Raw genomic sequence first — 27,496 nt, 5'->3', positions numbered from 1 at the left:
TCACAATCACACCGATGGGCAATTTAGAGTGTCCAATTAAGGTTGCATGTTTTTGGGATGTGGGAGGAAACCGCAGTGTCCGGAGGAAACCCATGCAGGCACGGGGAGAACATGCAAACTCCTCACAGGCGGGTCTGGAATTGAACCGGGGTCCTCAGAACTGTGAGGCCAACACCAGCTGATTCACCGTGCTGCCCTTTTTACACATATTAAAAAAAATTTTTTTTAGAGAAGTAGCGGGTCACACTGGCCCCGAAACATTTTTTGGTGTCGCAACGTAACTAACATAACAGGAGGGTTAAAAAAAAAAAAAAATTATTATTCTTAAATGTCTTATTCTGTTTATTGTTTTAATATTTTAAAATTTATTTTATTTGTGGTTTAAATATGCAGCAGGTCATACTGACTTATGTTAAAGTTTAAAAATTCAAGAAAATAATTAAAACGTGTAAAAAAATCCTTTGCTGGCTTTATTTTAGTTCTTCTATTTTTTAAAATTAGTTTTGAAATCAAAACCTTTTTTGTTAAATGGCTAAACATGTAGCAGGTCGCATTGAACCTTGAACATTTTTGGTGTTCCAAACAAACAAACGAAAAAAATAACAGGAAAAAGAAAAACAAAAAAAAGATTTTTTTTTTGCATTTTTTTTTATATCTACATTATATATTAAACCTGAACATATGCAGCGGATCACAGTGACCCTTGAACAATCGTAACAGGAGGATTAGGAGCAAAATAAACCAACAACAAAAAAAACCCAAGGCTTACCAAAATAATAATTTCATAAGCAAAAGTGTAAAAAAAAGTTTTTTAAAAAAAATGGTCTTAGTGCTACTCATGATTCTACACACTACAACTACAACTACTACTCGGCACTAAACGATTGGTGTCATATTTCAACAATTGCCATAATGATAACAAACAGCGGCCACAGGAGGTAAAGGGGCTTCTTTTTGTTAGCTGAAATGTTGTTTGCGGCTGAGGCTTAGCCCCCCCCGCGCAAACCACATTGTCAAGTGACGCACCAGTGACATCGGCGGTGGCGAGGAAACCCACACCGCCCACCGCCCAACCCCCGGGAGTGTCCTCCCGGTCCCGCTTGGCTTCTTATGTGTAAGCGTTAAGTCGTTCCTTGGAGCGAGTGGAGTGGATGTCGTGAAGCTCCTGCTCCTCCTTGGACTTGATGTCCTCATACTTCTGCATCCGGCACGCGTCCTTCACGTAGGCCCAGTTGGCCGACAGGACCATCAAGTAGTGGATCTGGAGATAAATGGCCCAAACAGAACGCCCGTCATTTAGTAATGGAAAAACATCCATGTTTATTTTCTTCCCCTTCATCAGAAGTAGCGCTCTCACGCTGGTCCACAAATAGTGATTATCGATCATCAGGAGATGATCCTGAGCGATTATCTTGCTGTGGGGTGTGTTAAGAGTTATTCTTCCTCTCCAAACTGCTCAGGTATTAAGAAAAGAAAATTATTTTGAACTCTACTTAGGAAAACTTACTCAAGCATGAGTCAAGAATGAAGTGATGATGCTTTTGATTCCGACCTGACTTTCAACAATCACAAAAACTGCCTCCTACCATCTGAAAACCATATCTAGAGTGAAGTCTTGTTTGTGTCCAAGAAGAGGAAAAGCTCATCCATGCTTTTATCTCAAGTAGACTTGACTATTGTAATGGTCTTCTGACTGAACTCTCCAAAAAGAGTACCGAACAGCTCGTGTTCTGACCAAAACAAAGCGGTCAGATCATAGAACTCCAATCCTGAAGTCCTTGCACTGGCTTCCAGTCATCTTTAGAATAGATTTTAAAGTTCTGCGACTGGTCTATAAATCACTAAATGATTTAGGTCCTGAATACATGAAAGAAATGCTTACGGAATACAAAACCAGTAGAGCTCTGAGATCGACCGACTCGGGTCAAAAAGTGGAGCGCAGAGTCCAAAGCAAACATGGCGAAGCAGCATTTAGCTATTACGGTGCACACAAATGGAATAAATTGCCGACAGATGTGAGGTCAGCCCCAAGTGGGAATGTTTTTAAATCTCGGTTGAAAATTCTTCTTTTTTCTCATGCTTTTTAGAATATATCCACTTTTTGATCATATTACTTGCACTGTATGCAGTTTTAATTATCTTTTTTTTAATATTGTTAGTAATTTTTATTGTTTTTATCCCGTTCTAAATGTTTTATCTCTTTGTTTTCAAATGCCTTTAATCATGTAAAGCACATTGAGTTACCTCGTGTATGAAATGCACTATGCAAATAAATTTGCTTTGCTTTGCTTTGCTTTTTGAGACTTTTTAGAGGACCTTCAAAGCAATCCAGCAGGCGGCAGCATAAAGGATGTTCTACCCTTGGAGACGAGTTTCCATAGCAACGCAGCACGGAGTGAACATATTGAACCGCAGTGAGTGTTATTTACACGCATTATTTTCACATTAGGTGAATTGCTTTGACAACTGAGCAAATATTGGTTGCATGTAACTAATTGCGTTGGCCTTTACCGTATCTTTGTTATGCATAACATAAATTAGGGTGATGATGTTTTTTCAGCAGGTCTCATGCATAATTAATTCATCTCCACTCTGGGAAATTAGATTTTCAGCCACATCACCAGCGTTTATTCATTTTGAGAAAATAGCTCCTCAGAAATGATACAGTGGGCGTGTTCGCGCCCCATCGTGGTGCTTTTCTCTTCGCTGTTTCCATGACGACGCTGCGACATGCCAGCCCCTCCGAAAGAAGGGCGGGGAGGGAGGTAGACAAACGCCGTTGTTTCACTGCGCCAAAATGCCTACGAGCAGATCGACGGCGAGCCGATCCCCCCAAAACTACCCACCACCAAAAAAAGATTTGCTCTCTGCTTAATTCTATTTATAATAAAAAAGGATGATATAGTTTAAAAATTCCAAACCAGAACAGGCTGTGACTAATCTTCTAATACCTGTGATTTAATAAAGTCCCATCATACTTAAGATTATTTTGATCGCTTCGATTCTGTGTCAGAGCATCACGGGGCCCTGGTGGTTAGCACATCTGGCCTGCTGCCGAAAGGTTCTAGGTTTAAATTTCTTGTGGGGAGTTTGCATGTTATCACCGTGTTTGCGTGGCTTTTCTGCAGGGACTCCAGGGTTCCCCCCCCCCCCCCAAAAAAAAAAAAACAAAAAACAAAAACATGTCTGGTTCATTGAAGAATCCAAATTGTCTTGTAAAATAGTTTATTTTACAAAAACATCTATTCCTCTGTAATTATTATTTAATTAACCAATTTGTTATTCAAATAAACAATGCATAATTTTTACTTTTTATTATTTAATGAGATGACTAAATATAAAGTAAATCAAATTTAAAAAATACATTTAATTAACCCTTTTAGGAAAATCAGCTCAATTAATTTAGCAAATATTTACAGCTTTTGATAATTTTATCATAATGCTGAAAAACTCTGAATTGGACTATTTCCAGTTTGAGTAGACGCATGTCTACCATATTTAATAAAACGAAATATTTTTGCACATCTGGACATTGTAAAATTGAAATTATGATAGATAATGATAATTTCTCTTTCACAGTGATGTCAACACAAATGGCGTAAATGTACATAGATTGGTCAGCGAATGTTACAAAGCCAAAAACACCATGATTGAGTTTGACGTCTCCGATCATAAACGGCATCTTATTTACGATTTAGTGGTGTGTCGTTATCGATGGGTTCACGGAGAAACGCGCAAGGCTTGTTCGCTTCAGATTGAAGGAGACAGACGGGAAGTCGGGATACAGTACAACACAGTTCAAAGGTCAGCTGGGATAGGCTCTAGCTGCATGATAGTGCATATTTGGTGTTTTGAGTGGCGTCATTACCATAGCGATGACGGCGGCTCCTGCTCCGGCGAGGGCGCAGATGAACAGGTGAAATGTCATGTCCAGCTGCAGCAAAAAAAAAAAAAAAAAAACAACACAATGTTGGCTTTTATGGATTCTCTTTGTTTGTTAATTAATTCATTCATCTTTAATGCGGCACTGTGGTCGACTGGTGAAGAGCGTCTGCCTCACTGTTCTGAGGACCGGGTTCAAATCCCTGTCTATGTTGAGTTTGCATGTTGTCCCCGTGCGTTCCTGTGCTGGTTTTCTCCAGGCGCTCCGGTTTTCTCCATTATCCCCAGAACATGCATGGTAATTTATTAATTGAAGATTCTAAATTGCATATAGGTGTGAATGTGAGTGTGAATGGTTGTTTGTGTAAATGTTTGTTGCGATTGCCTAGTGATCTGTTCAGTATATAAGAACAATTTATTTATGGGTTGTAATGTATCTTTCCATCCATCCATTTTCTTAGCCGCTTATCCTCACAAGGGCCGCGGGAGTGCTGGAGCCTATCGCAGCTGTGAACGGGCAGGAGGCGTGGTACACCTTAAACTGGTTGCCAACCGATCGCAGGGCACATTGAGACAAACAGCCGCACTCACAATCACACCTATGGGCAATTTAGAGTCTCCAATTAATGCAAGTTTTTGAGATGTGGGAGGAAATTGGAGTGCCTGGAGGATCAGGCACGGAGAGAACAAGCAAACGGGGCCGGGTTTTGAACCCCGGTCTTCAGCACTGTGAGGCCAACGCTTTCCAGCTGAGTCACCATGCCACCTAATGTATAAAATTTGATTAAAATTTTTTTTTTTTCTTCCATATAAGTGATTCAAGCTGGGCGGCACGGTGGTTCAGCTGGTAAAGCGTTGGCCTCACAGTTCTGAGGTCCTGGGTTCAATCCTGGACCCGCATGTGTGGAGTTTACATGTTCTCCCCGTGCCTGCGTGGGTTTTCTCTGAACTCTCCGATTTCCTCCCACACCCCAAAAACATGCAACATTCATTGGACACTCTTAATTGCCCCAAGGTGTGATTGTGAGTGCAGATGTTTGTCTCCATGTGCCCTCCGATTGGCTGGCAAACCGGTTCAGGGTTTACAGCTGGGATTGGCTCCAGCACTCCCCGCGACCCTTGTGAGGATAAGCGGCAAAGAAAATGGATGGATGATTCAAGCTAGTAGTAACTTGCGACCATTTTACTTTGGCGTCTACAACGACAGCCTATCGACCTCACCTCATTGGATTCGCACATCTTGTAGAACTTCTCGGATCCGGCACACACCGTCTTAGCTTCGTTAATAGCCACAATACCTGCAACGTCACATTCATTTTATTGTACAACAAACCAGGCAGCACAGACGGTTGACCAAAGCAGTTAACGGACCGCGGGTATTGCTGTCGAATCCCAAAGGGCAAGCGAGCCGTTTAACGTCGCGGCGAGATTAGTCATCCCTACCGTATTGGCGGGGGTCCAGGCAGAGCGAGGTCCCCTCCAGCACAGTGGCGTTTTGGCAAATGCTCCAGATGTTGAAGTAGATGAAGACGGGCAGGGAGGTAAACGCTGTCACGCCCAGCCAGGCCAGCATGAAGATGTATGTCAGCATGATGAACTGAAACAACACAGAAGCTTTTATGGAGTGTTTGGGTCGGAAATAATGGAGGCCTATAACATACAGTACATACAACATACAAAGTCCTTCCTTGATACTAATTACTGCTTTCCTATTGGCCAGGGTTTTGGTGCCATCAGGTGGTTTTAAAAAGAGAAGAAAAATGATGGATATTTGTCTTTTGCGGCAAATAACTGAGGATAAGGTTCTGCGGAGAAAATGTACATAGGGGAATTGGTGAATAGTGAAACGCGACTAGGTAGAGGTTAACTATACATTTCAAAAATACTATAAAACACGGGTGTCAAACTCAAGGCCCCGGGGGCCAGATCTGGCCCACCACATGATTTTATGTGGCCCACGAACGGAACCAAATCAAGAGTGTCAAGTTCCATGATCCTTTTAAAAATCTGTACCAAAATTTCAAATTGTCATATATCATAAATGATAAAGTTGAGAAATTACAAGCATTTTGTGTTATCAAACGTGATTCGTTGAAAAAGACATTACCGTTGATTTGTGATTCCAAAACTAGTTCATAAATTGATGATGTAAATATGACGAGATGATGAAATGTTTTTATTCCACAGTCAAAAGGGAAACCGGAACAACAATGTGGCCCGCGAGAAAAATGAGTTTGACATCCCTGCTATAAAAGGACAAATAGGCCTCCGAGTGACATTTAACATAAGTAATAATGTCATTGCTGAGTCACAATATGTATATATTAATATTTTTTGTGCCAATTGCAATAATTTTTGTCCAGAACAGTTCTAGTAAATACATCACAGCATACCATAAAAACCTCCTGTGGCAACGATAAGAAGAGGTATTACCAGAAAATTGGAATATGCCTCCTAGTGGCCATGATTAGACAGTAACGTTTTTTTTTATGTTCACAAACCAATAATGCATTTAAAATTCATAATATCCTAGCACAGAAATGACTCGTTAACGAAATATGCCCCCTTGTGGATAGGCAATAAATAACATCGTAACTGGAGTGCTACACTATGAAATCTTCACCACTTCATTTGACATTACCGGGAAAAGTCTGATGTCCCCTCCCCAAAAAAACTATTTGCAATTGGAGTAGAAGAACAGCAGGTTTGGTGTACTAATAATTAATTATCTTGATGGATAGCACCAGTGTAAAATATGTTTCTCAGCATTTAGTGTGAGAAGATAAATTTGACGTTAGGGCCAACTGCGACATCTGAAAAAAAAAAAAAAAAAAAAAAAACTGAAATCTGATCACTTCCTCTGCCTCCTCTGCAGAGAGTTGCAGATCAGCAAACTCATTTCACGGCTGGCATAATCCCGTTACGTTCCGGCTTCTCAATACGACATATTTCATTAGCGTCACGTCCCGGTTATTGAATGATTTGGGTCTCAATGAAATTATAGCGCTGCGAGGCATTTAATAGTAACGTGGCATTATTTTGTTCTTTTTGGCTGATTTTCTCGTGCATGCGATAGATGAGCTCCAAACTCGATCCAGTTAGCGACGTTATTAGCGCAGCGCTACATGAGATGCTTTCTTTTGCAGACAGCGAAGTGGCTACGCCGAGGAGGCAAAAGTATGGCTCACTGAGAATTTATATGATCAAAAGTCCTTCAGTAATTATTGCATTTATATAGGTGTGATTTTCTCAACTTGGATTTTTCAAATTTTATTGTGTACATTTTTACTCATTTATTTCATTCGATAGTTGGTTGACTAACTTTTTGTAAATGTTTTTCCCATCAATTAATCTCATGAAACAAATTAATGGATTTATTGTAAATAATTTAAAAAATATATTTTTCTCATCAAATAGTTAATTATTAATTATCATATTTTTAATTAAATGAATGTCACTTTTTTAAGTAATAATTTTTTTTTCAAAATTAATCTCAAGAAATTCTTCTTGAATTAATTTATGCAATTAAACTACTTGAGTAAATATTCTCACTCAATGTAATTCATTTATTTCATTAAATATTTTAATTCAGTGAATTCATAGATGTAATTTGTTTTTGTTTTCATATATTGTCTTGTGAAATAATTGTACATTTTTATTGTATATTATTCATTTTTATTATACACATTTGGTCCTCAAATAATTGGTTGTTTATTATAAAATAAAAAATGACATATTTATTCATTCACATTTTTTTATTTGTTTAATCAAAATGAACTAATAATTACCCACCAGTGATGCTTTAATGTAACTAGTCAATATAAAAATAATAGCAATGAATCAATAAATTGATTCAATACATTGATTCATTGTGAAAAATGCGGTCGTAAAGTCAACAATTTTACCAACACAATTTAATTACTTAAATATTTCATTAATTCAGTAATTTTGTGAAATTTCTTCTTGTTTTTTTCATTTTAACAATTGGGAATTTAACTTGGTACAATTTTAAAATGAGAATGTTAATGATTTAATGATGAAAATAAATCAAATTTCCACATTCTCCACGTCCCCCATTTTTGGGCCGCACCGTACTCCTTCACCCACCCAAGCGCTGACGCAGCGTCCGCAGGTGGTGATCTTGAAGTCTCCGTAGAGGTCTTTGATGGCCCCGCTGGTGAAGAAACCCTCCACCATCAGCAGGATTCCATAGACGAAGAAGGCTGAGGCCACGCCGTAGATCACGTACTTGATGATGTCGATCCTGGAAATAAAAAAAATAGAAAGAAAATGTATCAATAGGCGCCACGGTGGATCAGATGGAAACCGTCGACCTCACAGTTCTGAGGTCCCGGATTCAATCCCAGACCTGCATGTGTGGAGTTTGTATGTTCTTCCCGTGCCTGTGTGGGTTTCCTCCCACTTCCTAAAAACTTGCAACGTGAGATAGGCTTAGGTGAAAAAGATGACACGCTGTGGCGACCCCTAATGGGACAAGCCGAAAGGAGAAGAAGAAGAAGACTCTAAATTTCCCCTAGGTGTGATTGTGAGTGCGGCTGTTTGTCTCTATGTGCCCGCGATTGGCTGGCAACCAATTCAGGGTGCCCCCCGCCTCCTGCCTGTTGACACCTGAGATAGGCTCCAGCACTCCCGCGACCCTCGTGAGGATAAAAGGCTAACAAAATGGATGGATGTATCAATAAAACATTTGCGTCGGTACCGAGTTTGTCTGCCATATGCTACATACGATGTAGGATTTGGATCGTGACAGAAGTTGCACATACAGGACCCTTCTGAGGATAAGCGGCTCAAAAAAGGAAATAATGTTTAGGTGCTTTGTACTGATGTTTGCAAATATTATCCCCTGACGCCAGTTTCACCGACCGACGAGAAATTGGATGGAGATGCATATTATAAATAGATGAAAGATTAAAAAAAAATTCAAGAGGACATTCTTGACATTAAACAGGAAGTTGGACACTTTGGTTTTGCTTGGTTTTCATTTTGGCCGAAGTCCAGGGTTGATAGTTTGTAGGACTCCTACTTGCGAATTCAACTTCCTTTTCGTGAAAGAGCAACATGAATGGTTTGTCTTCTTTTCGGAAAGCGTAACATCGATTTATTTCATCTTTTTAGGGAAGTGCAAAATCAGATGTTTGCCTTCATTTTAGGACAGCGCCACATCAATCATTTGTCCTCATTTTAGGAAAGCGTGACAATAAGTTCGTCCTGTATTGAAATACAAATACAACATCGACGGTTTGTCTTCTTTTTAGGAAAGTGCACATCAAGTCTTTTTTTGTGTGACAATCAGTAGTGTCCTCTTTATAGGAAAGTGTGACACCGATAACTTGTCCTCTTTTTAGGAAAGCGCAACAATGCCAGGTTGTCTTGTTTTTAGGAAAGTGCAACATCAGTGGTTTGTCTTCTTTTTTTTTTGATCAAAGCTCATCAAAAAATGTACCCATTTTCAGAAAGTGACGTGCCAATATTTTTTTGTACCCACATGGTGAAGACGTCCAGTGCATCCACAGGGCTGCGTACCACCTCGAAGTAATTCTGCAGGATGGTGACGGTTCCGGAAAGAGCCTCGTGGCCACATCCGCAGAACAGAGCCACGCCAGCATACAGCAAGATGGTGGCCACAAGCGACGGGTAGGGGATTCCGCCCAGGCATTTGATGCAGCACTCCAGGCATCCTAAACACACCCCATGAAAAGCAGAAAAAAAAAAGGTCAGTCAAAAGGGGACTAAAAGAAGAGTTGCAGGTGCGGCTTCGCTTGGACCGTGTAAGATGCGCTGGCCGTTTAAAATCTCAGAAATTCAAAGCCCAATCGGGGGACAACCGTGGACAAAAAAATCCATCAAGTGGGGAGAGAAAGTAGGCCACAATTCATTTTGTGGCTGATCTATGAGTGCCGACAAGTGTATCTTCCTACTATCCAAGTACTGTATTTAAAGCCACGCTCACAGCATTCAGCAGGCAATTCCAGTTTTTCTCCTGCATCCTGGCTTTGCGCCTTCAATTTGTTCTCTCGCTTGTTCTGACCCACACATTGGGTTGACATTTGATACCACCGCTTGATATTTTAAATAGTGAACCTTTAACCCCGTTCTTTTTCTATGCCAAGAGTATTTGGGGTTGGTTCGCTGGCAGGGCTAAGCACTTGCCAAAATTCAGTCTGTTCTGGGGAACTCTGCTTAATTACTTGTCATAACTCGAAGGGTACATTTAGACCGCAATGTGTTTTTTAGGCACAGAGGCCCCAAAACAAGTATCAACTTATGGAAAGTAATATATATGTAGTATAAATAAAATTCGCGGCACTGTGTATCATCTGGTAAAGCATGGGCCTCACAATTCTGAAGACCCGGGTTCAATCCCAGCCCCGCCTGTGTTTGCATGTTCTCCCCGTGCCTGCGTGGGTTTTCTCCGGGCACTCTGGTTTTCCTCCCACATCCCAAAAACGTGTGATTGTGAGTGCGGCTGTTTGTCTCCATGTGCCCTGCGATTGGCTGGCAGTCAGTTCAGAGTGTACCCCACCTGCCTCCTGCCCGTTGACAGCTGGGATAGGCTCCAGCACTCCTTGCGACACTCGTGAGGATAATCGGCTAAGAAAATGGATGGATGGATGGATGGATGGATACATAAAACTGAGTTGATGTATCTTTCGTAACAAAACATAGCAGCAGCGTTTTTATTTTTATTACGCTGTCTATTAAAGGTGGAAGATAGTGTCAAAGTGTGTTTATCATTTCATGGGTACTTGGGGAAAAAAAGTACCAAAAAAATAAAAGAAAAATCAACCCGCAGACACTAGCTTTCAACAAACTGTCAAACGTTGGAGGATGGGGGAGGTGTCTTTAATAAGAGGACACGCACAAAAAAACAAACAAATTTTGCTTTGGGTTCATGCATTTGCAGGGTTTTGCTTTGGTATTGTAGACTGACAATAAATTAAATGAATAATTTCAATTTAATCCATTTTTTCCCCGAAACCATTTAATGTTGGCGGATAATTTTGACGATTCATGGAAAGCTTAAAATTTGGATTCCAATTTCACCGATCATGATGCAATTTGGTGGACGTGTCCATCATAAGACACACTCAAAAGCCAAATTTTAACAGGAACGAGGGAATTTGCCCAAATGACCCCGAAAGGAAGCAGATGTCTATTCCACACTATAAGGCACACCTAAAAGCCTTTAATTTTTCAAAAGCCGACGGTGCACCTTATAATCCGGTGCGCCTTATATATGGATTGATATTGGGCCTTTAGTGCAGCTCCATCTAATGGATGCATCATGTAACCCCAGCCTCTACCGTAATGTCCATTCTATGCGCTTTATATTGTGGTGCGCCTTATACATGGAAAAGGTTTGAAAATAAGCCATTCATTGAAGTTGTGCCTTGCAATGCGGTGCGCCTTATAGTGCGGAAATTACGGCATGCTTAACAGAAATACACGTCCAGTACTTTAACTTCAAGTGATGTCACATGTTAACAGAGAAACTATAATTAGTACATATACAATTTGAGGTATGAGTTACAGTATTTCGTGTTGTAGCGACTTCAATGAGCCGTTAAAGCTAAACATGATGTGTTAGAATTCTTTGTGGGACAATGGTCTTTATCTTTTTTTTTCATCTTTGAAAACAACGTCATAGCCCCTAGGATTCATATTTTACTGCTGGGTTGTTCATTTTTCATTGCCATTCTCCTGGGGGAGGGGGGGCACGCTGCGATTTTGGTGATTCGAAAGAACTGTTGATACACGGCCGAGGTCGTTAATCAGGCTCACGCATCAGCTGAGTTTATTGCCAGTGTGGGACGTTATCAGCTCCCGGGGTTCATTATGGGTGCGCTCCAATGATTTAACAACACTACGTCTATTGACGGCCGGACCCCTCCCTGTTGGGGTCGATACGTAGAATACAAACATTGTCCCGCTTCTCGCCGTTTGAAAGATTCCTCCATCGTCGGTCGAGGATTGCCGCTCTCCGTGTCTCTTTTTTAGAAAGTCGTCTTTGTCCTCATCCTCCTCCTCCTCCTCCCCCTCTTTCTCAACCTGTCGTTCCGAATTGAGCGCTGAATATGAGCGGAATATCAAGTAGCCGCTGCTGGCCCGGCTCCAGGTTGGCCCAGATTATCCGCAAGCACGCCTACTGTACCGTACTGTACTGTTGGATGCACCTTTTTATCCGGTTTATTATTTTTGGAAAGCCCACTTTTATCCAGGAATGCAATTTTTTATTTTTTTTATTTTGCTCAATTAAAAAAAAAAATCTACTTCTCAACAAATCTGTGAACCAATTATTGAATGAAACAAAAATGAATCCATAGAAAGAATGGAACACCCGGGCCATGCCGAGCCCAGCTTAGTCCTGCTCTTTTAATGTCAGAACAATTCTGGTTTGCAGTAAAACATCGGTACCGACATAAGTTGAAGGTTTCAGGTGCAGCAAAACAGTCTCAGCTTCAATTTACCGCTGAGAAATGACCTTTTCACCTTTAGCAAGCTTAATAAGACCTTATGTCACACTCTTGTGAGTTTATTACCTCACAGAGGGTTTTTAAAGCTTCTCTCGGAACTACCGTGGTGTCAAAAATCGATTCCAGCGGTGTAAAGTTGCCAACGAACGCCCGATGCTCGGCGGCTGTAGCAACGGAGTGGAATAAAATGGCGAGCAAAGGAGCCGCCGGATGCAGAATCCGTAATTCTCGACAGCGCCGCTGAGCGCAGAGCCTCCCGCATTTATTATTGATGGCGAGAATGACGTTACCTGCAGGAGCGGAGAAGAAGCTTTGCTGCTTGAGCGCAAGGGAGCGAGCGGTTTTGAGCGCTTGTCTGGCAGTTTATGAGCGATTAACTCATTTTGCAACTCCTTAAGGGGGCAAAAGAGGCGGAATTATCAGGCTGTTGATGTCGTCACCACTCAGACTAAATTCAACACACAATCAGCGACGCAGTTTTCATTTCAGTAATTACCCTTGCCAAAAACAGTAAAAAAGATGTCACGTTTTCCTGCATGCTTTGGATAGAATAAATCGTAGTGCCATCTGGTGGACGGACTTCAAAGTCAGTGAAGGGCTCGTTGGATTATGACGGAGTTATATTTCGTCGCCCACATTGTAGATAAGCAGGATGGATGGATGGATGGATGGATGAACGGAAGGAAGGAAGCGAGGGAGAGGGGGAGGAAGGAAAGAAGAGGGAGAGGGGGAGAGAGGGAGGAAGGAAGGAAGGAAGGGAGAAGGGGAGAAAGGAAGGAAGGAAGGAGCGGAGATGGGGAGGAAAGAAGGAAGGAAGAAACAAGGGAGAGAGGGAGGGAGAGAGAGAAGGAAGGAGGGATGGATGGAAGAAGGAAGGAGAGAGGGAAGAAGGAAGGAAGGAGGAAGGAAGGAAGGGACAAGGGATCGAGGGAAGGAAGGAAGGGAGAGGGGGAGGAAGGAAGGAGGGAAGGAAGGAAGGAAGGAAGGGAGAGGGGGAGGAAGGAAAGAAGAGGGAGAGGGGGAGGAAGGAAAGAAGGAAGGGATGAGGGAAGGATGGAACAAGGAAGGAGTGATGGAGGAAGGAAGGAAGGAGGGAAGGAAGGAAGGAAGGAAGGGGGAAGGAAGGAAGGGACGTGGGAAGGAAGGAAGGAAGGGATTGAGGGAGGGTAGGAAAGAAGGAAGGGGGAAGGAAGGAAGGAAGGGACGTGGGAAGGAAGGAAGGAAGGGATTGAGGGAGGATAGGAAGGAAGGAAGGCTGGGTGTAAAGATGAATGAACAAAAACAGGTGATGCAGGAAGGAAGCAAAAAGGCCAAAAATTAAAGGTGGCAAGGGTGTCAGAATGTGTGAATAAAAGGTGGATATGAGGGAAGGAAAGATAAGAGAAAGAGGAGAAAAGGAAGGAATTCCTGAAGGAAAAAAATCTGTTAAAAAATGTAAAGGCGATAAAAAAAACTTGTAGCCCACTCAGTATTACGTGAACCACCAAAAAAACAAGGTATGTACCCAACTGTGACTTTTGGCGTGCACTCACACCCCCTACACTCCGCAGCAGAACACAGCACTCCAATCAAACAGACGGCTTTGCGCTAATACAGAGAGGATGACCCCCCTCCTAAGACCCCTCCCACCTCCCACTTCTCCTCCATCTGTCAGTGTCATGTCCGACAGGCAAAAGGGACACCCACACCCACGCTGAACCTTTCAGCATTATTACGAGCGTCGAACCTGCAAGCGAAATTGCGTCCCTCGAAGGAAATCTCCGACAATTGACGTTGCACACGTGCTAACAGTTAAACTTGTTCATTAATCTTATGATACCTACAATGCAAATATTGCAACTCCGAATAATATTTTCCTCTCATCCTGTACAGAACTGCAAAAAAAAAAAAAAAAAAAAACTAGCACAACAAACATCAATTTCGGCATCAACTGCAACAAAGCACCCATCCGTGGTCTTATCGATCGCTCCTATTGCATGAAATGCGTTTTCTGTGGCAAAAGAGGGGAGGCCCCGTCCACGGGGTTGCGTTCAATTAAGTCTCGCCCGCTCACATCGATCGCGGCGCACTGAATCGAACTCTAAAGTCCCCGTTCGGCCTTTAGCCGCAAATCCCGGAGTGAACTATGACAAAACATATTAATAAATCAACTCCTCAGCAGTCACGCTGAGCGTTCCTCCATCGCTCACAGGGGGACGAGAGGGAAGAAAAAACGAACGAAAAGGAAAAGCAAAAGCGACGACGGCTGCGTGGCGCTTCGACGCCCCGAGGGGGGTGGGTGGGTGGTGATGGTGGGGGGGGGGGTGCTACGCGGGCTAATGCCTCTCACTCACTTTATTGTCCCGCTGAATTTGTTGACGTACGCTAAGTGGGTCACGGCTCTCAAGGCCCCGGCGCAGATTTGGCGCGGCCGTCGTCATGGCGACCATAGTGGTTGATTAAACATGCGAGGAGGAAGAGAAAGAGGAGGCGGTTAGCTGAAAAACACGCTCGCCTCAGGGGGAGGGGGGGCTGCACGTTAAATATAGGAAAGCACAGGGAAGATGCCCCACTTTTTTTAGAGCTTGACAGCACCGTTGTGATTCCGCCTCCGACAAACACGTCGTTGCTGGACATAAAATAAATAACATACTAAATAACGTACGAAAGGAAGTTAATTATATTTCTTGTGTCAAAATTGTATATATGGTTTTGTCTTTTTTTTTTTTTTCTGTTTCTGTTTTGCTCAACAACTTTTGAGCCCAAAGAAGTAACTTGAGTCAAAATGGACACCAGATCCATGTGATTTCTTCCAGCCAATCAGCAAACGGTGTTCATGACGGTGACAAAGTTACACAAAGTCAAAAGGTTTCTTGAGTTATGTTTTTTTTTGAAAACTTTTAAACTTTTATAGACAAAATTTCTAAGCGCACCCGAGGCAGAGAGGGTGTCCGGTTTGGTGGCGTCTCCATCGCATCGCTGCTCTTTGGAGACGGCGCAGTTCTGTAGGCTTCATCAAGCCGTGATCTCCAACGGTCACTGGACCGGTTCGCAGTCGAGTTTGAAGTGACTGGGTTGAGAAGCAGCACCTTCAAAACTGAGACCAGTTTGGCGGGCCCTCTCCACGTCGGGGATTAGATCCTGCCCCAAGTGGAGGAGTTCAAGTATCTTGGGGTCTTGTTCACGAGTGAGGGAAGAATGGAGCGGGAGATCGGTGCAGCGTCTGGAGTGATGCAGACTTTGTATCGGTCCGTTGTGGTGAAGAGGGAGCCTCAGTTCTCAATTTACCAGTCGATCTACGTTCCTCCCCTCACCTATGGGCATGAGCTGTGGGTCGTGACCGAAAGAACAACATCCAGGATACAAGCGGCCGAAATGAGTTTCCTCCGCGGGGTGTCTGGACTCTCCCTTAGAGATAGGGTGAGAAGCTCGGTCATCAGGGAGGGGCTCAGTGTCAAGCCGCTGCTCCTCAGTATCGAGAGGAGCCAGATGAGGTGGCTGGGGCATCTGATTCGGATGCCTATCGGACACCTCCCTGGTGAGGTGTTCTGGGCACGTCCCACCGTAACGAGACCCTGAGGATGACCCAGGACACACTGGAGAGACCATGTTTCTCGGCTGGCTTGAGAACACCTCGGGATCCCCCCGTAAGAGCTGGAAGAAGTGGCCGGGGAAAGCGAAGTCTGGGTATTCTGGACGGGGAAAGGGAAGTCTGGGTATTCTGACCCGGAGAACCGGTAGAAAATGAATGAATGGATGGAAACTTTTAAGTAGACTGATATTAAAACCGTACCGTAGCTGTCACTGTACATCATCAGCGTTGACTTTGAAATGACATCATCATTTGTGAACACCTGCTTTCTTTTTTTTTATGTTATTGTAAGAACAATAAGAAGTCATCCAGTAATCGGACGTTGAAAATTCACTGGAACAATTGGTGGAAGTCCCCGGACGTCAACTGGACTTTTATAGCATCAGGACAATGTGAGGGTCCCGGCGTTTGCGCCGCTTTCTATGAACGCCCCTCGGCAATTGTGCAGGGTAACTGTGAACTCCAAACGCAATTATGACCATATTTTTTCATTAACGCCATCCGAAGTCAGTCGATGGATTGTTGTGCCCACTTGTTTATTAGTCGCATTGTACGCTCTGTCATTCAAATATTTGTTCAATTGCTCGCTCGCACGCTAAGTTGTTAATTTTGAAGACATGTTATTCACTTGCTTATTCGTTTTGTTGAATAATTTTTGTTGTGGGCTAAAATGTAGTTATGGTCCATTACGATCTTTAACTGCCTCATCATATTCACACATGAAATTTATGAACTAGTTTTAGAATCGGAAATGAAGGGCAACGACTTCTTCAGCTATTGTTGTTTGGTTACACAAAAATGCTTGCGAGTTCCCACTGTTATAATTTATGATATGACCATTTGAAATGTTGGTACATATTTGAACAGAAATCATGTAAATTGATACAATTGATTCGTCTTCACACGCCACATTAAATCGTACGGTGGGGCGGATCTGGGCCCCGGCCCGTGAGTTTGACACCTCTGAGTTGGGTCATTTGCTTGTTCATTCGTTAATTTGTTTTTCAGATTTTTTTTTTTTTTTTTTAAATGAGCTGTCTCACTCATTAGTTTTCCCACTTGTTTGCTCGTTCCAAGGCTCCGTGTTTTCTTATCCATTTTTTCAGAATTTTTTGTAGACAAATACTTGGTTTTTTTTCTTCTTCTTTTCGCTCTTCCTCATTCAAGACATGACTCACTTGTGCATTCGTCAGCATCAGGCTGCATTAACAATTTTCACAAAATACTTTCCAATCTGTGGGGCATGGTGACTCAGCTGGAAAGCGTTGGCCTCGCATTTCTGAGGTTCCTGGTTCAATCCCGGACCCGCCTGTGTGGAGTTTGCGTGCTCTCCCCGTGCCCGCGTGGGTTTCCGCCGGGTACTCTGGTTTCCTCCCACATCCCAAAAACATGCAACATTAATTGGATACTCTAAATTGCCCATTGGTGTGATTTTGAGTGCGGCTGTTTGTCTCTATGTGCCCTGCGATTGGCTGGCAACCAGTTCAGGATGTACCCAGCCTCCTGCCCGTTTACAGCTGGGATAGGCTACAGCACTCCCTGCGATCCTTGTGAGGATAGGTGGCTAAGAAAATGGAGGGATGTATAGTTTCCTATCTAATCATTTGTCTTCATATGGTTAGGGTTTATCGGTACCCACTTTTTAACATGAATTTGTACCCAAAACATGACTGCAGTGTTACTTGTGTCTTCAGTTTTCAGACACAAATGCTTAGGATCATTCAACTTGGTCGCAGGTCCGTGTTTGACGTGAAATACAAACGGCAAAACGAAAGGATAAGTCGGGTCTTCTGCGAAGATTCTTGGCTCAGCGGACGCTGACAGGTGTTCAATTCTCACTTTTACCACTCGGCCGACTGTTACTCAGCGTCAGCACGAGCGACGTGTCGCTAACCCTCCCGCTCACGTTCGCATTCCTCTCACCGTCCTGTGATCGATGAATCCGAACGAGCCGCTCGCTATGCGCTCACGTCAAGCTGCGAGAGCCTTCCCGTGGAAAGCGGCGACACGTTTGCTTGACAGTTAAGTGGGCAAAATGTCCGCCTGCTGCTTGTGACTCGTCGATCCACTCTTGATTGCGACCTCTCAGGAAAGCAAGAATATAGTACTGAAATAGTTTGTTTAATTTATTGTTCTACTTTTTTGTTCACTTATTTGCCAAACCCACCCCGACCTCGCAGCTTGCTTATCATTCATTCATTCATTAGCTCTATTGCTCCTTCAAATTTGCTCATCTGGTCGTTGTTCTGGTAGCAAATTCACTCTCTCAGTTCCTTTTTTCCCATGTATTTGGACTTCATAAAGAAAACGTCACATGCTGGAGGACAGATCGACACCAAGTGGAAGTAAAAAGCAGATAGCTGAAAATCTTCCTTCAGTATTTGTTTTGTGTTACTTTCCAAGGCTCCTCTTAAAGATGAACTAACCAGCACTACACATTGAATAAGATCTCATGCAAGAGCTGTAAGAAAAAGGATGCATCGCCGCCTTAAAAAAAAAAAAAAACTTGCACGTGATTTGTCGAAGTGCACGAGCAGCTTGCATGGATGCTTCTTTCGGTCCGATGAGCATTTGCGTTCGAGGCAAAGGCTTTGCTGAAGAGCACTACGAGGCCTCTGCGCGCACATACTGACAAGCAAGTTAGGCTATAATCTTTCATTTATGGACAGTAAATATGTACAGTCTAAACTTTTTGGGTAAAAAAAAAAAAGACAGATAATTACATGTAATTACGTATATTATCGACGACATCAGGTGCTGGAAATGTTGTGGTAGCTTCTGCTTTACTGAACTGAAATAATTCAATTAATTAATTAATTTTATTTTTTTAGGTGTAACGTATTTATTTTGGTCACGTTTTAAAAAGTGGCGGCACGGTGAATCAGCTGGTAAAGCATTGGACTCACAGTTCTGAGGACCCGGGTTCGATCCCGGCCCCACCTGTGTGGACTTTGCATTGTTCTCCCCGTGTCTGTGTGGGCTTTCTCCGGGCACTCCGGTTTCCTCCCACATCCCAAAAACATGCGACATTAATCGGACACTCTAAATTGCCCCTAGGTGTGATTGTGAGTGCGGCTATTGCGACCAGTTCGGGGTGTACCCCGCCTCCTGCCAGTTGACAGCCGGGATAGGCTCCAGCTCTCCCCGCAAGCCTTGTGAGGATAAGCGGCAAAACAAAATGGATGGATAGATGGATGAATGTGTGTTCATGTTGCTGCACATAGTGAATATTGCACTGAGGCTTGATTTGGAAAAAAAAATCGTGAATTGAGTCAAAACTGCAGTGCCTGATTAATCGTAATTAGATTTTTTTTTCCTGAATGGGGTTAGCACTAGTTCGCGGTCGTGGATGACTTCCTAATTCTGCTCTCATTGTCTTCTTTTCTGCTTTCCTTCTCACATTCTGTCGAGACGTCGTCAGCGAGGAGGTGACGACGGCGGCAATGACTTCCCTCGGCCAGCTCCATGGCAACCGTTCATTTTCACAGCTAAGGGATGAATGACGGCTCTAAGAGTATCCAAAGACTACAGCATGGACCGCAAAGGCTGTCGCATGAACTAACTTTAAAAAGTTTTATTGTGTAAAGGGACATTTTAAAAGAGAGGAGCAGCTGGAAGAAATCACACCCACTGCCACGCAATTGACATCATTTGATGATCTGATCAAACTTTGACACCAAGGTTCACCCACATTAGTCATAAAAGTGTCATGACTTATCGTTTATCCATCTGATTAGGATACTTTGCCAAATTCCTCTGTAGGATTTTGTCAAAGAACGGAGCAGAATAGCTGACTTTCTGTTTGATTACCGGCAGGGGTCCCTGAAGACTTTTTCATGTCTCTTGTTATCATAGATAAATCCACCAGATTTAATGTGAATCGGTAAAACTGGTGCGAGGACTACTGAGTGAGTTTTTGGCCTCAAAATTGCACAGATTGTTTTCCCACGATGTGGGTGGATCATGCTGGTGGAGACTGGGCTTCAAACTTTTATTGGAGATTATTGCATCTTTTCAAAAATGAACCTAGAACAGAAGAATCCATACATGAACCCAACTGTAGGAATCCTGTATGTGATGCCCCCCATTTCAGCCCATTGTGCCCCTCTGAAAAGATTGAAAGAAAAAATGACGTTTAACACCAGTTTCACAAAATCCCACAGACCCGTGGCCCAAACTCAGCAGGAAGTCAGCCATTTTGGGTTGTTTGAGTGAATTCCGGTGGTGAAACATCCATCCATCCATCCATCCATCCATCCATCCATTTTCTTCACCGCTTATCCTCACGAGGGTCGCGGGGAGTGCTGGAGCCTATCCCAGCTGTCAACGGGCAGGAGGCGGGGTACACCCTGAACTGGTTGCCAGCCAATCGCAGGGCACATGGAGACAAACAGCCGCACTCACAATCACACCTAGGGCCAATTTAAAGTTGTCCGATTAATGTTGCATGTTTTTGGGGATGTGGGAGGAAACCGGAGTGCCCGGAGGAAACCCATGCAGGCACGGGCAGAACATGCAAACTCCACACAGGCGGGTCCGGGATTGAACCCGAGACCTCAGAACTGTGAGGCCAATGCTTTACCAGCTGATCCACCATGCCGCCCGGTGGTGAAACAAAATACTAAAATCTTGACGTTGACCAATCGGAAGCAGGTGTTGCTACTTTTGCTGCCCAATGCCCATTTTGTGGGAGGGGCGCCACCTCCAGGAACCACAAAGAATGATTGACCCAAAAAATAGGAATCATGTCTTCAATCATTCATGTAGTGATTTGCATGCAATTAAAAATTAACATAAGTGGTACTTTGACTTATGAGTGCCCGAATTTATAAGAATTTCAAGTTTCAGCGTCAAGTATGCAAGTGAAAAGCAATTTTGCAATTAAAATATTGTTAATGCCCTTGATGTGGGCAAGGAGAGCCACAAAGGAAAGCACAAACATGCAAAATTCCATCACTCACTCGGAGCTGCTGTAGGCCACAACTCACACCCTGACGCTCACACCTAGCCCGACCCAGCCAATCCGATAGAATCCAGTTCCTGATGTCACTCACTAGGCCACGCCCTTTAACGGACTGCATTTAACAACAATGCAGTAAATACTTCAGTTCATTTCTTTACATTTTCTTTCACGTTTACTATGTTTTTCTATTTTAAAAAAATGTGGTATAATGACGTGTGAAAACAGTTTTTAAAAAATTGTTTCTTCGGGCCCTGGAACAAAATAATTTGAATTAATTTTGGTGGAATGTACCATTACATCAGCGTTGGTGGCATTCTGATGGATTAAAACGCGGACGCTCGGCCGTACATGCATGGAAAGCTCATCAGGCAAACAAAGGCAGTCTAGCGCGCCCCCCGAATCCTACCCCCACCCCCACCCCCCGGTTCACACCCCTCTGTCGACCCAAACACCGCACACGCAGACGTGCGAGCTCCAGTCGAGTGATCCCACTCAACCCAACAACAATTCCTTCATTTACTACTTATACAAAAGTCTGCATATTTCTAACAAACATTCAAGATAGCAATCACCTTTCTGAGTCTGCCCCTCATCCATGTCTTCCTCCATCGTGTTTGTCGTGTTCTAAAACAGCAGAAAAGACGCGTCTCTATGCTTCGGCAGCTTCGGGTCGTTGAGAGCAAACGGTTAAGTCCACCAAATGATTTCGCTTAGCTGGTGGCGGTTCTGGGGAATGCTGTCAGCTCTCCGCCTTTGTGGTGCTGTCCATCGCACGTCGCTGAGACGAGTGCTGAAAAGCCCTCCTTGGTCCCTAGCGGAGGAGGGTGGGGTGTGGGGGGGGGGGCTGCATGGAGCAAATGCTGTCTCAAAAGCGCATGTGTGGCGGGGAAAGGGGGGTTTGCGAGCGCTCGGCGGGGCAGGTGAAATGCGCGATGGAAACGCTGCGACGAGCGTCTAGACCACCAGACCCGTGTTTGGAAAACAGAACCCCTCGCCTCCCCACCCACCCGACACCCCCAATTTACCCGCTTGCTCTGGTGCATTCATGGCATAACCACCTTTTGAAGGGGGGAAAAAGGAGGGGAGGCAGGGGGGTGGAGGGGGAACATCTGATTTTCAAATAGGATTCTGCCTAATCGTATTAGTCGTACGCATTCTTTTGTAGGGGTGGCAATGGCGCGTCCGTGCAGATAATTTCCCATAATTCCCTCCTAATTCTGAAAAATGACATTTTGCTGTCATCCCCACCAGGAAGATTCATTAACATTTTATGTTAGCTTGTCAGTGTTTTGGACTGAGTGGTGTATTGGTGACAATGTCTGACACTTGCGCAGTAAACGGCATAAAGCTTGCAAAACGGGTGGATATGAAATGGCTGACTGCGATGTAGTTTTGTCAATTAATATTCTTATAAATACCTGCACAATCTGTGCTTGGTACCCACTTAGTTCACCCAACTAAACGGCAACATTACACTTGTGCATTTTGAAGCGAGCGAGTCTCAAGCCGCTCAAATACAGTCAATAATGTATACATACACTGTGTTGTATCATGTAGATATATTCAAAGTTTATGTATGACTTAATACTGGATAAAATATTGAAGCTTGCATTCGCCGTCGACAGCAATAATCTTTGCAGCAAGTTCAATTCAAACGAATGCAAGCGGATGACGAGCATAACCTAAAAATATCCTCCTCTCTTAAATTTAACTTAAAAAAAAACACGCCGGCCACACTAACACTTAACTTTAATGTCGAGAAGACTGTAAAATATCATCTCGCGGGCCTCATTTCGACCCCCAGGCGGCGAGTTTGAGACCCGTAATCTCGACACTGGCGGGCCAATCAGGGCCAAGCTTTTATTTTTCTGTATATAAATTGGGGAAGATAAGAGATCCAGTCAGAACAAAGCTCATCTACGCGTCACATATTAATGAGAAATCTGGCTGTCTCAAAGCCCAGGGAGAAAACACCAACAAGAATAGCTCGAAAAAGGACATTTTTACGCATTTCCAACCCAAATTGTCTTATATAACAGATGATAACAGAGCATCAAAGATTTATAAAAATTAAATGTGTAAAAGTAATGGAGGAAAGTTGCAAAAGTATATCGCGAGCCACAACATCCATTAGAGAGAGACAGAGTGGACATCCCGTCCTTACCGTATAGGAAAATCTGATGGTACCTTAACACACTAAGTATACACAAAATTTACAAAAAAAAATGCCATAAAAGAAAAAACAAAAACATGAAGTTGTGCAAAAGCCGCTTACAGTCCAACTGACACCAAAAGCCTGATTTTTAGTATGTTTTTAAAAGCATCCATTTTTTCACCACACAACATGATTTTGATGTATATAACTTTTTGTAACTCCCGCCATGAAAATCCTCTCAAGGGATTTGTTTTCGAGAAGAAGCAGGAAGTGACGTTATTTGCAGACGCCCACTCAGGCGGGTTCATGTGTTTATACCAGTTTTCCCTGCCTGAAGGTAGCTATTTGTTCCTTCGTGTTAGCCAAAATGCCGCCTCGTTGTATTGCTGGATATTGTTCGAACACTCGGGAGGATGGTTTACAATAATAGTTTGGGGGGGACGTAATCCTTCTTTCAGCGAGCAACAACATCGCTCGCGGGTAGGCTGCGGCATCGGGCCGCTTTACGGCCTTGTCATCGCTCGGGGCTGAGTTCATACTGTCGGTGAGTCTGTTGCGAGTTCGAAGTGGTCCGCATATCATCTAAATATGGCTCGAAACGATAGGGTAATATTGCCCCGGTCACTTCATTCGATTGTGAGGTGTTCTCTTTTTCGAAAAGTGTCAGAGGAGTCAGAAGAGGCGTCGGAAAACCCCAAAAATCTCTGTCGTTCCTCTCCCATAGCAGGTGCCACTCCGTGTTTTCAATGGCGATTGTCCCAGTGTGACATCTGCTGATGACATGGCAAGCATTATGGCTACCACTGGGATGTCGAGTGAGACTTCCGCAACTTTGCGCATGATTGACATGCTCTCCGGTCATTTATTTTTTTGTATAGACATTGAAGTGAATAATATTATACTGTATGTAATTTTCATAACAATATTCCTCCAATAGTATTCTTGTGCCATCTGATGATGGACAGACATTGGCTTGGTGGATGTAACATGTGGGAAGGAGGGGCGCGGGTGGACCAGTGGAGATACAAGTCATGAATATTTCACACATTAATCATTTTGAGTACAGCCTTTTTATGACTATATATATAATTTTTTTTGCCAAGTGTGCTAATGTCATTCAGAAATGATTGCCATGACTTATTAATGGGCAAAAGTAAGGAGGAATCAATATTTAAATAGTGAACGTAACACACTGCACGCCGGATAAATCATTCATTGAGGACCTCTGTCATAAATTTTTATAATTACGCTGCCGGATTGGATTCGCATCTGTGACACTTTCACATCGATGTTTGTTCCTTTGCAGGATTACGGAAACACTGACATTTCCGCTTAAACATTTTTTTTGGATTGTCTTGACTGTATGTCAGGAAGTGCAAATGTACTCTTTTTGTCAATCAAATCAAATCAAATCAAATCAAATCAAAAGGACAACATTTCCTCATTCTTCTTCTATTATGCAAAACTGCGTTTTCTTGTTTATGTTTTATTTTAGTAATGACGGACAGGTCCATTTTCCTTATTTTACATTTTATTGTAATTCTTGTGAGCAATTTCTTGTAATGCATGTGTTTTTATTTCTAATGGACACAAAGAAAATGTTTTTGCAGGTTGATGGACAGTTAGAAGATCCATTCTGAGACGCTTATCCTCACGAGGGTCGCGGGAGTGCCGGCGCCTATCCCAGCTATCATCGGGCAGGAGGCGGGGGACGCCCTGAACTGGTCGTCAGCCAAATCGCCCCGGTCCTCAAAACTGCGACCCCAACAATCTAACCAGTTTCTCCACTGTGCCGCCTATGGTTAGAACATTTACACATTTTTAGTTTTACTTCTCTAATGATGCCCGGTTGATATTTTCTGATTTTGGTTACCCTTTTTGTATTTTGGATTGTTGTGGAGCTCGTGCACCTACGTCATAAAATCACATGACTTTTGTTTACCATATTGCTGGTCAACCTAGGGATTGCTCAAAGCTAAGTCGGTTGGAGACGAAAAGGAAATATGTCTCGCCCAGTCTTGTCCGATACCATCGAACATTTATAAGGTGAAAATAAACGACGGTACGTGGAAAAATTAGATATACTCGGCATAGAGGACTCGCCGATAAGAAATTGGACTGTTAATTCGCTTCCGCTTGTCTTGGACAACTGGATCTACACATGGATCTGGTGAGTAAGTTGTTGAGATTTTGCACGGAAAAGTTTGAAAGCGTATAAAAGTCTTGACGCATATGAATACTTTATTGCTGGATCTGTTCTCAATCAGGAATAAATCCAAAATAGTCACGGGGAAACAGCTTGTGTATGCGGAAGTGTATACGGCTACAAGTTAACCTTTGCCGAAATCCATCGATCTTTTTAGCTAGTATTCAATAAAAATACCAATATTTAAATAAATGAGCCCTGGTTTTACACAAACTGGCATTCATTAACTGTGACTGAAAAAAAAAAAAGAAGACGGAGTCGTCTCCACGGAACGTACACGGAAGTGATTGCGGTCACACTTAACCTCCGTAAACCTCTGCGACAGACATTTTTTTTTGTATTGCTCTCAAATGACCCAACTTGGCATTATAAATACCTTTTGGTAATTTGAGATCGCGAAGAATAATTCCTACCTGAAATGTAACGATCGCTACGCAGGCGTGTGCGTAATTTGGTTGGGCAGCATTCATCACATTTAATTGTCGAAATCCATCGGTATTTTCTGGTCTTTTCAGCTGGTATTCCATAGAATGATCTCTTTGAATATCTCTCTCGTCTTTTGTGACAACAGACAGCACAACAGGTCTCGGGTATTGTAAATATTCTCCCGCAATGTTGAGCAGCTCCGTTTAACTGGCAATATGGCGCCGTTAAAATGGTGACGTCACGTGCACGAGAAAAGGTTTGGCCCACCTAGAAATGTTTTGAAAGAAACGGGCCTGTTTTTCAATCAAAATAACATTTAACAGAAATCATCTCTAGAAATGATTGCTGTCGTAAAAAAAGGGTTCATTTTAAAAATGCGCACACTTAAGATTGACCTCTAAACTTTTGAACTATTGTGCGTAGATAACGGAGTCACTGATGGTGTAGTGGCACACACGCCTGACTTTGGTGCGGGCAGCGGGGGATCGATTCCCTCTCAGCGATGGCGTCAATATCTGCCCACCGACTAACTGGCGACCGGTTCAGGGTGTAGTCTGCCTTTCGCCCAAAGCTAGCCGGGATAGGTTCCAACTTCCCCGTTACCCTTGTGAGGATGAGCGGTTTGGACAGTAGACGGACGTGGATAACGTACACAACGTCGTGTTTTCATGGAAGCCGTGAAATGCCATTTCTGTACATCCGCCCACCCTTGGCCCGGATAATGCGCCTTTGGTAATCAGAGTGGGAGATTTGTTGTTTTTTTTTTGTGGGAGGAGGAGGAGGAGGAGGTTCTCTGTCTTAAACGGACCCCCGACCCAGTGAGCAGCCTCCAATCCGCCCTTCCTTAGTGTAGCGATGAAAACTCAGCAGATGGCGAAAGACTTTCTTCGGGCGTTTCGGGCTTGGTCTCGCTGCTCCTTTCACTGCCGTGCGCTCGTTAGTTAGCACGTCATCATGTTTGAATGAATATTACACGATGGCTGCAGCCCGTCGGCGCAAAAGAGGCTCACGGTTAAGCTTATTAGTCTCCGCTGTGGGTTTTCCTGCGTCGTCGCCATGGCGACCCAGCCCGAGGATGGCGGGGATGCGTCGGTTTCGATTCAAGTGTCACCTTTTCAACCGCGCGGTTTGTTTTTACATAAATGCGGGAAAGAAGAAGAACGCGCGCACACGCGTGGACGCTCGGTAAAAGCCCCTAAAAGACCGAAGTGGTGGGCCGTACGCTGCCATGGTAACAAGACGAGCCGACAAGACATACTCGCTGCGCTGCTGGGACACTTTATTAGGGACGCCGGCCCATGGCAGCCGACACAAAGAAAACGTTTTGCCAAGATGATAGAGCTCACTTTTAACATCCATCCATTGTCTTTGCCGCTTATTCTCACGAGGGTCGCGGGGAGTGCTGGAGCCTATCAGCTGGTAAAGCTGGTAAAGTATTGGCCTCACAGTTCCGAGGTCCCGGGTTCAATCCTGGACCCGCCTGTGTAGCGTTTGCATGTTCTTCCTGTGTCTGCACGGGTTTTCTCCGGGCACTCCGGTTTCCTCCCACATCCCCAAAACATGCATAATTAATTGGACACTCTAAATTGCCCCTTGGTGTGATTGTGAGTGTGGCTGTTGTCTGTCTCTATGTGGCCTGCGATTGGCTGGCAACCAGTTCAGGGTGTGCCCTGCCTCCTGCCCGTTGCTAGCTGAGATAGGCTCCAGTACACCCCGCGACCCTTGTAAGGATAAGCTGCTAAGAAAATGGATTGGATGGATAGATATTAATGTTATGACAAAACGGGGAATGACCTCT

General features: G+C 43.5%; 1 protein-coding gene across 1 annotated transcript; it reads right to left on the bottom strand.

Annotated features, from left to right (window-relative positions):
- Positions 1-693: 693 nt before the first annotated feature.
- On the bottom strand, positions 694-14,797 carry gpm6aa (glycoprotein M6Aa). Its single transcript, XM_061835667.1, has 9 exons — positions 14,711-14,797; positions 12,668-12,769; positions 11,842-11,952; positions 9,389-9,609; positions 7,990-8,146; positions 5,326-5,479; positions 5,104-5,180; positions 3,869-3,934; positions 694-1,261 (listed from the first exon to the last, which is right to left on the bottom strand). Exons 1-9 carry the CDS (start codon positions 14,795-14,797, stop codon positions 1,109-1,111), a joined length of 1,128 nt encoding a protein of 375 aa, XP_061691651.1. The 3' UTR covers positions 694-1,108.
- Between the last annotated feature and the right edge of the window lie 12,699 nt (positions 14,798-27,496).

This window comes from Syngnathoides biaculeatus, chromosome 11 (assembly GCF_019802595.1).
Source record: "Syngnathoides biaculeatus isolate LvHL_M chromosome 11, ASM1980259v1, whole genome shotgun sequence".
Lineage (NCBI taxonomy): Eukaryota > Metazoa > Chordata > Actinopteri > Syngnathiformes > Syngnathidae > Syngnathoides > Syngnathoides biaculeatus.
This window is presented reverse-complemented; position numbering and strand designations above follow the sequence as displayed.

Bases quoted from the DNA above. Each gene is read 5' to 3' on its own strand.
- gpm6aa (XM_061835667.1), bottom strand. From the start codon at position 14,797: ATGACGACGGCCGCGCCAAATCTGCGCCGGGGCCTTGAGAGCCGTGAC. The intron at 5,181-5,325 runs GTAGGGATGACT...GTGACGTTGCAG, and splicing joins CCTGGACCCCCGCCAATACG to GTATTGTGGCTATTAACGAA. The intron at 3,935-5,103 runs GTGAGGTCGATA...TTTTTGCTGCAG, and splicing joins AGATGTGCGAATCCAATGAG to CTGGACATGACATTTCACCT.